The sequence below is a fragment of the Vicugna pacos genome, chromosome 21 (genome assembly GCF_048564905.1).
Source record: "Vicugna pacos chromosome 21, VicPac4, whole genome shotgun sequence".
Taxonomy (NCBI): Eukaryota; Metazoa; Chordata; class Mammalia; order Artiodactyla; family Camelidae; genus Vicugna; species Vicugna pacos.
The window spans coordinates 29371252-29385493 of record NC_133007.1 but is presented as its reverse complement, the minus strand read 5'-3'; the positions used below and the strand labels follow the sequence as shown (position 1 = coordinate 29385493).

At 46.1% G+C, this 14242-nt stretch overlaps 1 protein-coding gene across 5 annotated transcripts in view; it reads right to left on the bottom strand.

Annotated features, from left to right (window-relative positions):
- Positions 1 to 14242, bottom strand: part of PDZK1 (PDZ domain containing 1) — a 30116-nt gene that overhangs the window by 4155 nt on the left and 11719 nt on the right. For 4 of the 5 annotated variants that reach the window (XM_072946688.1, XM_072946689.1, XM_015246288.3 and 1 more), the window contains 5 exons: positions 9008 to 9219; positions 8025 to 8271; positions 4950 to 5086; positions 3025 to 3220; positions 1764 to 1960 (listed from right to left, as the gene is read on the bottom strand). In XM_072946688.1, coding sequence (XP_072802789.1) covers positions 1764 to 1960; positions 3025 to 3220; positions 4950 to 5086; positions 8025 to 8271; positions 9008 to 9217 — 987 coding nt within the window. In that variant the 5' untranslated portion in view covers positions 9218 to 9219. Of the gene's footprint in view, positions 1 to 1763; positions 1961 to 3024; positions 3221 to 4949; positions 5087 to 8024; positions 8272 to 9007; positions 9220 to 9541; positions 9560 to 14242 lie in introns of those variants that run through there. The other variant, XM_031688890.2, reaches the window with a different exon arrangement.

Sequence of the window (14242 nt, the reverse complement as noted above, 5' to 3'; positions counted from 1 at the left end):
TTTTGTAGACAGATAAAGTAGACAAACAACAGGGACCTACTGTATAGCACAAGGAAGTATATTCAATATGTTGTAATCACCTATAATGGAAAAGGATCTGAAATACATATATATGTATGTACAACTAAATCATTTTGTTATACACCTGAAACTGACACAACATTGTAAATCAACTATACTTCAACATAAAAAATAAAATTATATTTAAACAATAACATTTATATGTGCCAGGGATTTATTCTAAGTGCTCTAAATATTACCTCATTTAACACTCACAGCCACCCTTCACAGTAGCTACCCCCATCTTACAGCAAAGGAAACAGGGTCAGGGAGGGTGAGTGGCCCAAGATTACACTGCCAGCAATTTCAAGTATAGTCTGACCAACTCAGTACAGTAGTACTATTATCTCCAAAAGCCAAGTGCCAACTAATGCAACCTTAAATTGCCTTTCTTGGGTGCTATTTAGAGTATCACCAAGTTTCTGCTTTTTCTAAAGTCATCAAATCAGGTCTCACCATTTGATATTCGTACAATTTACTTTTAAGCTAACACGGTACTTGAAATTTATTCCTGTTTAAACTTAAGCTTATTAGTTTTTATTCTCCTTTCTATCCTGACTGGATATTTTGAATATAAATTATAGTCTCTAGTAAATTATCCATCAGCACATTGTCATCTGTGTGACTTAAGTATGCTAAGCGCATCCTCCATATCTCTGTCCACATCTAATGATAAAGTAGCTCAGGGCAGGAACAGGCAGCCTGCCGTGGGAGATGTCCTTTCAGGCTGACATTGTTCCAGTATCAAGGATGCTTTAGACACGGTTGTTCAACTAGCTAAAAACCCGTCAGTTTTTCCATCATCCAGTTCATTCTTTAATCTACTTTACACAAATGTCTTAAAATATTTAGTCGAAGTGCAGTGCTGAGAGGGATGCATTAAAACGTGGATTCAAATAGTGGCTTCAGTCTTTACGAAACTGGGTGACTTGAGCCAATCATTCGGTCTCTCTAAGCTTCCGTCTTCTCATCTACAAAAGGGGTCACCACCACCACCACCACCACCACCCATAATATTCCTCCCTCTGTATCATTTCGATACCTTTGGATGCTTCTTTTATAGTGTATCACATAGAACAAGTTCATCTTTGTTCATTTTTGTGACCAACACCTGGCAAGGCAAAGGGTACTTTAGAAGGTCCCCAGAATGTCTGCTAAGTTAGCATGAACCTCAGTTCTTGTGATAAAACTGTTATAAAAACTTTAAAATATGCAGACAATAGCTGTTTTTAAGAGTTAAGAGGCAGTAAGGTATTTTGACACAGCTTTGTCTCGGTGAATCTGTTTACTCCCTTGCTAAGGGCTTGTAAGCCGTTTCGTAGCCCTTCCTAGGCTTTGACTTGGGATTAATAGGACTTACTGGTCTAGACTTTAAAATCCAGTCGTTCCCTGTGTGGGAAGAAGTCACGGCTACACCTGCTTATTTCCAGGCTACTGTTCATAGATTTTCTTAGATCACCAAGAGAAATTCTGCAATTATACTGGCAAATTCTTTTAAAGTCTTGAATCTAAAGACTTAAAACTCATGTACTAATCACTTGGCATTCTCCTGTGTCTACCAGTCTGAGCTTCAGTGCAGCCTTAGTGATGATTGTTATGCCCTTTCCAGTTTGAAAATCGAAGTGGTAACTTAGCCAGAGTTTGAGGGCCTGAGGGAATGACTCCAACCTTAATTCATGAATATATGGCCTTGTATTACTTACCAGTTTATACATGTTGTCCGTCTCTTTGTCTACCACCAACAGTGAAGTCTGATCTCCACCCTTTCTAATCATTTCCACCACACTGTCATGATCAAGGGACTCCACAGACTCGCCATTGACAGCAACTACCAGGTCATTGTTCTTCAAGCCAGCCTCTTCCGCCGGGCTTCCAGAGTCTATGTCCTTGACGATTTGACCTACCCCCAAATAAATAAATAATCAGAAAGGCCACTAATAAACAAGCTGTGAGACTTCTGCTGGAGCCTAAGACCCCTGTAAAATACATATAAAAGGCATGCTGAGTACAACTACTGCCCTTCCCACTGGCACCCCAGGGCGTCCATTCTATTCCCATTACAAAGCCTGCGCTCAGGTGCTACCTTCACTATGAGGACTTCCAGGACCTTTTTAGTGAGAAAAACTTGCTCCAACCTTGAACTTCCCCAGTATTTTGTTTGCCTCTGTGTGACGGTGCTTCTGACCGTCTAGCTTCGGTCATAGGCACACATGTCCTGTCTTCTCTGCTAAACTGGAAGCTCCTTGACTAGAGAATTTTTGTCTGATTCATTTGATATTCTCAAAGGCCTCAAGGATGTTTCTACATATTACGAACCAAATTAATAGTTCATAAATTAACAGAAATATATATATAATGAAAAGAAAACAGCAACCTCTGGGTGGGTAACAGTTTGCATGGCCTGAACCTACATTGTTTTCTGTATTCTGCTTCCATGGAAGGACCTGAGTTCTTTCCTTGTTGAATTACAAGGTCTCAGGAAGACTCCTGGTTCTATTCAAGTCCCAGACCCCAGTCCACACCTCTGCCTCAGACCTAGTGGTGTGTTGGAGCTGGTTCCTATGAGCTCATGAGAACCAGGCCTACACAGTACTTCTCAACTTTGCATCCTATGACAGCATGTGGGTAACTTGAAATCAGAGATGGGGGGTATTTATACTACACACACACACACACACACACAAATGCTACAAATCAGGGCTCCCCCTCCCCCAGAGAGCCAATTTACCAGCATACCACTGTCCAGATCCCAAATTCTGCCGCCTTATGCTTCTGGAAACCTAGAAACGCCCAACATCAGGCCGCCATATGACACAGAAACTGGCCCAGCTCTGCCTTTTAGTTTCTCACTGTCTCCATCATGGATCTGATGGGGAGCTGGGGGCCTGCTGGGACTCTGAAGTCAGACTGGGACGAAGAATTGGATGGTTGCCTCGCCAAGCTTTCTCTCTTCTAGTGCCTTACCCTTCTCTTCTGGGCCTGCCCTCAGGTAGAAACCATAGCCATTGCGTCCCCTCTTCATGTCCACAACCCGGGGCTGGTGGGGCAGCAGTTTCAAACTGGCTGTTTCTCTCTTGAATTTTATCTTCTGCTCACTGTGGCGCTTGTCAGTTTCCTTGTCCACCAGCAGGAACATGACGCGGCTTCCGGACTTCTTCACCTGCAACAGCACGCACAGGTGAGGACCAACATCAACCTCCAAGAGGGATGCTGGGAAACGGGAAAGTTTCCACCCAGAGGCACGGTCTGGACGCAACAGGACGTTCGGGCCGTAGGCCTGAGTGTAAGCCGCACTGCTGTCTCCGCCACCACCTCGTATCTATCTTCCCTTCTACAGTTGCCGTCTCCCTTTGTTAAGTATGGCGTCACCCACACAGACGCTAACTGAACCCAAGATGAGAGCTGGAACTCAGAGAACCCAGAAGGGTGGGGGGAGGGAAGAGCTCAAGGGGTAGAGCACATGCTTAGCACACACAAGGTCCTGGGTTCAATCCCCAGCACCTCCTCTAAAACTAAGTAAGTAAGTAAACATAACTACCCCTGCCCCAAAATTAAAAAAAAAAAAAAAACCCAGAAAGGCACTTGGGTGAAAACTGGAACAGAAATGAAAGTAAAGATCTATCTGAAAGATCCTCCTACCAGGAGAAGGGAAAGCTGGTCAGTTTTCAAGGTTCCACATGACCTCGAAGGGAAACCTCAGAGCGCCTTCCGTGTCTCATAGAACCACTCTGAGACATAAGTATTGGGGTCTAAAAGGTCTTCCATCGCTCCCCATGTGTAGCTGGACATTCATCACCACACTGATTATCTTCCAGCTTGTATTAGAACAGTTTAGTAGCATTGGCACAACAATCAATTTATTATAAATTCAGAGGGGGAGTCCAGTCAGTTACAGATAAGACCCAAAAGATAATGGTTTTTTAAAACACTTTCTTCATGACAACATAAAACTAGCAAAGACTATTCCAAAACCTGTATTAACACTGCTTACTTCACACAGCACTATTTACACTAGCCAAGACATGGAAGCAACCTAAATGTCCATCGACAAGTGAATAAATACGTGTGGTGTGTGTATGTGTATATATATACATGCACATATATATAGTTCATACATATATATATACACACACATACAATGGAATATTACTCAGCTATACAAATGAAATAATGCCATTTGCAGCAACATGGATGAACCTAAAAATTAAGTGAAGCCAGAGAAAGACAAATACCATATAATATTACTTATATGTGGAAGCTGAAAAAAAGATGATACAAATAACTTATTTACAAGCCAGAAATAGACACAGACATAGAAAACAAACTATGGTTACCAAAGGGGAAAGGGGTGAGGGGAAGGATAAATTAGGAGTTTGGGATTAACATATACACATACTACTGCATATAAAATAGGTAAACAAGGAGGGGTTATAGCTCAAGTGGTGGAGCGCATGCTTAGCACGCACAAGGTCCTGGGTTCAATTCCCAGGACCTCCTCTAAAATACATAAACCTAATTACCTGCCCCCCCGCCGCCACCAAAAAATAGATAAACAACAAGGACCTACCTTATAGCCCAGGAAACTATATTCAATCTTATAATAACCTATAATGGAAAAGAATCTGAAAAAGAATATATTTATACATGTATGTATATGTATAATTGAATCACTTTGCTGTACACCTGGAACTCACATAACATTGTAAATCAACCATACTTCAGTTAAAGAAAAACACTGCTTACACCGCTGGTGAGTCTGTTCACTCTTAATACAAAGGGTTAACTCCACTACCGTGCTCCTCCCATCAAAAACCACCGCTCCGGGCTTCCTGTCGCTCCCAGTTAGTGGACTGAAAGACAAGTAAGAAGGGCCCTCCTTTGGGACGTACCTTTTCAACCACCTCCTCGTGGCTGGCATCTTCTACATTCTCGCCATTCACTTCCATCACGTGGTCATCAGCCAGGACTCCAGCTCTCATAGCCACGCCCTGAGGTGTTATATCAGTCAGGTACACTCCCTTTTTACCTGAGAGGGAGAAGGGGGTGGGCAGGCGTCACCACTCCCTCACACAGTCCAGCAGTAAAGGGTTTTCTCCCAATGATATAAAAATAGAACTTTCCGTTTTAGGGCTAACTCAAATAGACTGGCTTCTGACCTAGAATTACAGTGACAGCTCCTAGCACACGGCTTAACACAGCCATTACTCGTTGGTTTTTGTCAATGTGAATAGGATTTCTGACCCCAGGTAAATGCAAAGGAGGATCTCAGGGGGCACTAGCCTCTGGAACCAGGAGGTACCAGATCACGCCCATGCTGCGTCATGGGGTCTCACTCCCTTTCTTCATGTTTGTAGAATCAGAGGCATCTGCTCCATTCTGTCCTCTTTAATTAATACCATCTCCAACCATCACTACCCAGTGGAGTCAGCAAATCTCACTGACACCAGCTAACGAGGACAGAGGCACAGGACGGGGAGGAAGGCACACACACAGACACACAGGCAGTTTGGATCAGTGGGTGGTATGATCTAGGTGCTTCTTAAAAATACCACCAACTCTTTCAAGATACTCATATCTCAGCCTGGGTAAAGGGTAGCTTCATGATGACCAGATAAATCATTTGTAAAAAATACCAGTAATTTAAACTCTGCCTCCTTAAACACGTAACATTTCTCCTGTTACCTTGTTATATATTTGTCATGAAGAAAACATTTTCTTCACAGAGCGAATCTCCACCATTCCCCATGTACATTACACCAGGGCCAAATGAATAGAATCTGAATTATAATTTCTTTTTTTTTTTTATCATTTTACAGATAATGAGCCTCTAAGAAATGCTAAGCTTCCCTTGGCCACCTACGTCACTGTTTTAATAGCTGACAAACTTGAGAAACACCTCTTATAGCCAGTTTATTTCTCTTGCTACACGTTAAATAAGCCTTGGAGACTATTTTGTGTTTACTATTGGTCTGCTCTTTATCACTGATCAAATTATGACCCAGCACCGTGCCTCTCCAGTACCAGACAGGACAGGGAAGGCGCAACATTAGAGGTGGATCTGAAGGGAAATTAATAAAATGGCCACACTTAGGCTAACAGATGGCTTACTTTTATGCTTGCCCTTAAAACGGTCAACTAACCTGACTGACTGGTTGCTACTCACAGCTCCAGGCTAGAACTAAAGCTATTAATTTTACTGTTTCTACTTTATTCTGGTAATTGACAGTAATAATCATGCTTGGTTTTTGAGTCGTTCTCCTGGGAGAAGGTCGTGGAACTGTAACCTTACAAAGTAAAGCTAAATTACCAGAAAGACCACGCTGTGGGTGCTTACGAGATAAAGAGATCGAAAACGATCTCAGCAGATCAAACTGGTCGCCTGGGGACATCATGACGCCCCTCTCAGTCTTATGACAAGAAAATGACTCTCTTGACTGTCACCGATGTTTTATTGTTTGAGCCGTGGCTGTATAACCACCCACCCCATCCCCAAAGGGGGCTCACAGTGTTGAAGGCACCAGCCTGCTGTAAGCCCCCTTTGCTCGTAAGTCATAAAGCTGCCTCTTTTCTCCTGTGCTCTAAGAGCTTCTCTGAGTTTCACTTCGGCTCGTCAGGGATGGGGGCCTATCTTTCCGCAACAGAACCAAGTCTAACACAGCTCTGGCTCCAACCTAAATCCCAGGGAAACCATTAGAAAACCCTGGTCAGCTGAGGGCAGGTCAGCCCGACGCTCTGAAATTCCAGAAGCAGAGCTTCCACTGCTTCCTGAAGGTTGGGGTTTCTCAAATCACGATGGAACCCTCAGCTCCAGCTCAGGGAGGCACCTCAGAGCGTGGCCACAGCTGAGGGTGAGACAGGAGGAACGGGGCCAGGGCACAGCCGCTGAAGGAATGACACAGCAGTTGAGGACAGGGCCAACGGGTCAGAGCCAAGATGCAGAAGATGCGACTTCCAGGAGACCTTGAGCCTCGTGGCGCACCCACAGGTGCCATGACCGGTCCCAGGCTGACCTTAAAACGTCAAAAAGTGGGCAGGGGCCTGATTCCTGGGCTCCCTGCCCCTTCCCCAAAGCAGTTGGAATAATCGTCCTACTCATCAGCATGTGAAATTACGGAGCCCATAGAGCCTAACAGCCGCGCACCGCGCAGGCGCTCGCTCTCGCCTCCGAGACGGCCCGCGCTCTGTCTGTGGAGCGTGTATCTACTTTTACTTTAAACTAAACCCCCCACCCCTCTCAGGCTCTCCCTCTCACCTTTCTGAGATGGCCCACGTTCTGCCTATGGAGTATGTTTCACCTCAGCTGTTTCCCCTTCTGAGTGAGATAGGCTGCGCTCTGTCTATGGAGTGTGTGTATCTCTCTAAACAAACTTGCTTTCACTTTGCCTTGTTCTTGAATTCTTTCCTGCACGAGGCAAGAACTGTTCTCCGACAACAAGGGTACTATTTAAATGCCACAGGAGAGTGGGGGCTTTTGCTGTGTCCTCAGCAAGTGTAACAGTGTCTGATACTTAAATAGGGGCTCAAGAATTTTTTGCATAAATGACCACCTGGGCACTCTGAAAGATGAAAAGAGATATCATTCTTCTTAAAAGTAGCCATTATGAGGAACCTCCTTTTTCTTGCCTCTGATTCTCCAGTCTCCCCTCCACCTTCACTCTAAGGAAGCTAGAAAAGAGTAACAAGGAAGCATCAACCCTCCAACCCTCTGGCCTCAAAGCTGCAGCGTAACAAGCCCCGGAGGACAGGAGTGCCCAGTGTCCCCCACGGTGCTGCTGTCCAATGTCCTGACCCCTCTTTGCACAGCTGTGCAAAGCAAAGGAAGGGCCGGTGTGGGGAAGGGAGAGAGAGCAGCTGCTGTTGGATACCCACAGCAACTGAAAGTGAGTTACAGGAGTCATCAGCAGTATCGTAGCAGTACCTTTCTTCCGGAAAGCTGTTTGTCCACGCCCCGCCCTCAAGCTCACCTTGGACGGTTTTCAGGGAGAAGCCATAGCTAGTCCCCTCCTTCACCAGGTAGCAGAGCCGTGGCTCGGCCCAAGTCGGTGCTCCTCCATTCATCACGGACGGCGGCTTCTTATCACTCAAACTCGACTCCTGACTTTGACTCAACTCTTTCAAGTCCACTTGTTGTTTCACGGCTTTTTCATAGGAATCTCCATCCAGAACTAGTAAAGTCACTGAATTTCCACTCCTTCTGACCAGATCCACAACCTAGGATGAAGAAAGGAAAAGATAACTTTAACCAATAACCCTCTACCAACCGCCAGGGTGGGGGTGGGAGGGGGCGCAGGGCTCACCATCCGGCTCATTATCTGGCTCTGGAGGTCCCACTGGCGGATCCCTGACATCCAGTGAGCAGACAGTGCGCAGCCATCTCCAGCCGGCCCCTCCCGAGACCCAGGCACAGCTCAGGCTGGGCCTCCGTTGGAATCTAGACTGCAGCCCAGCCCCACCCAGGGGACTCTTGCTAGGACTGCTCCTTTCTAGGGAAGCACGCTGCCCCTGAACACAGCGGATCCTCCTGGGTGAAGAGAGCGCCTCCCTGGAGGCAGGCAGAACTGCGGCCAGGTCAGACCCTCCGTATGTTCGCTGCATGAACACCTTAGCTAAGTTACCTGAGCCTGCACCCCCTCATCTGTGTGATAGGAATACGTACCTCATAGGTTATGATGAGGATTTCACAAAACAGTGAATGTGAAATTGCCTAGCGTAGTTCATGTAGCAAACATGCACTGCATATTAGACCTGACACTGTTCAAATCCAGGGATAATTTTTACAGTTCTTGGTTAATTGTAGGAGACTTGATCAGCCAGCAGAGAGTATACCCATAAAGGTGTCCTGTCTTGCCAGTGGCAGCCAGGAAAGCTCCACTTACCCCGAAAACTATTATCAGCAGAGATACGGGGACTGAAGAGACCCTAGAAGCAGCCCAAATGCCCCGTTTACCTGCATGTGCTCCTCCTTGTCCACAAAGACACCATTGATCCTGAGAACCCTGTCTCCGTCCTGGAGGCCCGCCTTCTCTGCTGGGCTGCCTTTCTCAATCACCCGGACCAGGTGGCCATCGGTGTCCCTCTCAATTCGCAGGAAGAAGCCATAGGTTTGCCCTTCCTGTTTAGACAGTTTACATTCTCGGGGGTTGAAGGTGGAGGCCATTTCTGTGATGAAAAACAGATGCGTCAATCCATGGGAAAGAAAATCTAATTGAGGTGAGAAATCTGTCCTCATCTCCTACAGCTCTGTTCTTCTAATCGCACCAAATCTAGACTGTTTGGGTAGCAACAGTGAGGGTACAGGAGGCCACCTTCTAGGACTTGCTAACAATTTCCAAATTTAGTTCCCCCAAAGATGACCTTTCACTTGAGTTTCAGACCCATGTGTTTGGCTGGGTACTGAACATAGTTGCTTCAATTTCAGTAGCTCCAAAACCAAATTCCTCTCTGTCCTCTGACCAAAAGAAACTGGTTCCAAATACATTACCTGGAAATTTAAAAAAAAATCCAAGTCCACTTTCATTTAAATATTTGAAGAGCTTGCCAAGTTCTCGGTACTGAAGATAAATCTGTGGACAAGAGAGACCTATACTTTGCCTCTCATATCAGGGAAACATAGGTTCACAGTAACACGTGGTGGACGACCTGCTAGGGGGGAAACCCGAGTGACAAGGGAGAACGCAGCAAAGGGTCTCAGGAGTGGGGACGGGGCTGGGAAGAATTAAGAACGGCTTCCTGGAGAAATGACTTTTCTAAGACCTGAACAATTAGCAGGAGTGGTCAGGTAGAACAAGATAAGGAAGACATCAAAGAATTAAAAATCAGAGGAGCCAGGCCTCAGAGCTGACCTGATGCACTAGAAGTGAGACAGAGAAGTCAGAGCCAAGCAGAGATGCCCCGTAGAGAGAGAGTTCCCACAGCCAGGTCAGGTCTCTCCCTACTGAAGCCCCTTCCACTTCCAAACGTGCTGCCCCTCCTTTGCCCCATCGCAGGAGCCGGGTCCTGGGCCATGGAGGAGGAAAGGCAAAGTCTGAAAACCAACAGCTTGGGGCCCCGGCACCCAAGTTATTAAAGCCAAGATTCCTGCCAGGGGTCCCCAGCCCTTCCTGTCTTAAGCTATTATTTTCATAGGGGATTGAGAATGGAGGCCAGGACGGCTGACGTGAGGGGGGGCCTGAGAGCAGAAGGCTAGACTCTGCTGATTCAGCTGCCTGCAGGGCAAATCCTTGTCTTCCCCTCCAGTACCTCCTCTGTCTCTCCTGGAGGGACAGGAGCAGACGACCATACAGGGTCCAGGGTGGAAGGTGGAGGGGAGACGACAAAGTGCTCCGGGCTCCCTCGAAGCCACGCCATGGTGACTGGAGATAGCCATCTCTGACCTCCACACCCACAGAGACGGGCAGTACAAACCAGGCAGACAGCCTCCCACGCCCCACTCGCTTGCCTGTTTCACAAGTCTCAGCCAAGTCTGGCAGCCAGGCCACCAGGGACACGAATGACTAATCAGCCAAGGAAAGAAGAAACAAAGACAATGTTTCAAGTGATCTCTCACCAGGGCCCAAGGCCTGAGCCCACGCTCCTGAGGATCCAGGGAAGAGAAAAGTGAAGCCACGATCCCATGGTCAGTGCCCACACCTGGGAGACCGTAGCAGCTCCGCCACATCATGACCTAACGGCAGGAAGACGCTGCTTTGGGAGGAGAGGGGGCGAGTCAGGGGAGAAGAGGGCAGGACCAGAGTGGGGCTTCCCCACGGGCAGGCGCCACGGCGTGACCCCTCGGACTCTGATCTTTTCCTTCTCTTTCTGCTGATTCCCTAGGCTGTAAGCGTCAATTCCACCCCCAGCTTGAATCCTCATCTATGTCCACACTTACTCCTAGATCCCTAACAGCTCTCAATTTCATGGGCCTGCAAAGCCTTGAAGGGGGAAAAAAAACCCTCTGACCTCATCCAAATCCTACAGAATTCAAAACATGTCCTTATAATCAAAATAAAGGCCCTCAGATGCTATGTTTTCATCAAGAGGTGAGGCTGTTTGTGATCAGCGTATGAATGCTCTTTTCTAAGGAACCCCCCCAACAGCCAGCAATCTCCCGCTCTCTGGTGCCAGCCACGGGGATCTCCTTTTTCTCAAGGGTGGAACGTGAAACCTCCCTGCTAGTAAGACGGTCCAGTGTCTGGGGAGAGAAGAGGCGAAGATTCCCCCTGTCTCAGTAGAGACGTGAAAACCTGATATAAAGAAAACACAAGCCACCATTTCTGGGCAAAACCTCAAGTTGTCTTTTTACTTCTTTAAGAATCCCAGCGGGACAACATAACGCCATTTGCAGCAACATGGATGCTCCTAGAGAATGTCATTCTAAGTGAAGTAAGCCAGAAAGAGAAAGAAAAATACCATATGAGATCGCTCATATGTGGAATCTAAAAAACAAAAACAAAAACAAACAAACAAACAAAAACAAAGCATAAATACAGGACAGAAATAGACTCATGGACAGAGAATACAGACTTGTGGTTACCAGGGGGGTAGAGGGTGGGAAGGGATAGACTGGGATTTCAAAATTGTAGAACAGATAAACAAGATTACACTGTATAGCACAGGGAAATATACACAAAATGTTACGATAAATCACAGAGAAAAAAATGTGACAATGAGTGTGTATATGTCCATGAATGACTGAAAAATTGTGCTGAACACTGGAATTTGACACAACATTGTAAAATGATTATAAATCAATAAAAAATGTTAAAAAAAAGAAAAAAAAAAGAATCCCAGCGGCCAGACAGCGGTCGCTCCAGTCTACACTTACGGCTTTGAAGCCTCAGGTGTTTAAAGTCAGGGTTTATTTTCACATCTATGGCTGAAGCCCAGAGAGTTAGACAGAGCACGTTCACACTGACGAACATGCTGACAGAAATGCTCCCAGGCTGCCTGGGAGCCAGTCACGGCTCCCAGCCCTAGATTAGCTCCTTCCACCGTCTGCACCCACCACAGTTCAGCCACTGAAGGATCAGTGCCAGTGCCCGCACCAGACTGATGAAATATTTAATACCTTCAACTACACCAATGGAGAAAGCTGATCAAAACCTCAAAGCCTGGCCTTACATGGGACCCTGGGGGCCCTAAAACTATGCGTTTCCTGTGCCATCTTGTAGAGAGATGGTCCGACCAGGGGGCAGCAGGGCTGGTTCTGGGCCAGCTCCAGCCCTGGGTCTGTCTAGGCCACGTCCTGGGGTTACACTGGTCCTGGAATCGAGCTGGGATCAGTCACTGTAGCAAGGCTGTGTCATTGCTCCGTGATGAGGATGCCTGGGACTATGGACCTAACTAGGAAGGGACTTTGTATTTAAGGATAGTGTTTCCGATTTCTTCCTCTTCTTTCATATCAAAACCACAAGGAGATATCACCTCACAGTTGTCAGAATGGCTACTATCAAAAAGACCACAAATAACAAATGTTGGTGAGGATGCAGAGAAAAGAGAACCCTAGTACACTGTTGGTGGGAATGTAAATTGGTGCAGCCACTGTGGGAAACAGTACGGAGGTTCCTCAAAAAATTAAAAATAGAACTACCATATGATCTGGCAGTCCCACTCCTGGGTATATATCTGAAGAAAACAAAACACGAAAAAAAAAAAAACATTCCAATGTTCACAGCAGCACTATTTACAATTGCCAAGACATGGACACAAACTAAGTGTCCATCAACAGATGACTGGATAAAGAAGATGGCGTGTGTACACACACACACACACACACAATGGAATGCTACTCAGCCATAAAAAAAGAATGAAATTTAGCCATTTGCAACAACATGGGTGGACCCAAAGAGTAGTATGCTTAGTGAAATGAGTCAGACAGAGAAAGACAAATACTGTATGGTGTCGCTTATGTGTGGAATCTAAAAAATAAAACAAACAAATGTGCAAAACAGAAGCAGACTCACAGATACAGAGAACAAACTAGTGGTTACCAGTGGGGAGAGAGAAGGAGGGGCAAGATAGGGGTCTGGGATAAGAGGTCCAAACTACTACATGTAAAATAAGTAAGAAGCTACAGGATATTTATCCAGCACAGGGAATACAGCCAATGTTTTATAACAACTTTAAATGGAGTACAGTCAAACAAAATGTTGAATCACTACATTGTACAGCTGTAAAAAGTAATACAAATCAACTATACCTCAATTTTTAAAAATTAAAAGTAAATAAAGTAACAATTAAAAAAAAAAAAGGATCTTGTTTTCTGTTTCTTCAGCCCCCGGCCCCATCTTCAGCTTCCTGAGAAAATCCAGAGACCAGAGCCCTGCGGTGGACAGACACGGAGCCAGTGAAGGCCTGTGGGTGTATATAACACAGCAACGGTCATCTGAGCTGGAGTCCTTCAGATCTTCTGTAGGCTTTGTTCCCCAGGTCAAACAGCCAAAATAAAACACTGAGAATGAAAGAAAGCCATAACCATTTCTGAGCTCTGAGGAAAAAAAGTCAATTCTTGGCAACAAAGTTGCTTGTCTGTGGGAAAGAGAACAAAGTGCTGGCCGTGGGCGGGGAAAAATCTGGGGTCAGAGCCAAAGAGGTTTTTTTAAATCAACCTTAATCTTTACCTTTTCTTTTTCCTTTTTTCTGGTGGGGAGATAATTAGGTTTTTACTTATTTATTTGTTTTAATGGAGGTACTGGGGATTGAACCCAGGACCTCGTGCATGCTAAGCACGCACTTTACCACTGAGCTCTACCTTCTCCCTAATCAACCTTAATTATTAATCGCAGCTTTGGACCCCTACCTTCTTCCAAAAGGATTAGATTATCACTACCAAGAAAGACAATAGTACATCCATGGTCAAGAGGGAAAAGCAAGTACAGTTTAGAAGTCAGGAAGGCTAGATAATGACAAAGGAGGGCAGGCCTGGACCTCTGAATGTGGCCGGAGAAGAAAGAACTGAAGCCACTGGGCTATTTTCCACAGGAAAGAAAAAGCTGGGGGGACCCAGGGGTCTCCCCAAGTCCAAGGTAGCCCAAGGTTCCCCAGCTCCCAGGCCGCCAACAACATGGGCCCGGATTCGGTCCCCAGTCAACACCCACCGTCCCCAGCAGCTCTGCTCGGAGCAGGAGCTGTCCCTGCGGCATCCGGGCTACACCAGCGAGACTCAGACGGCCAGGAGGGTCCAGCTTCGTTGGCCAAGGCTGAG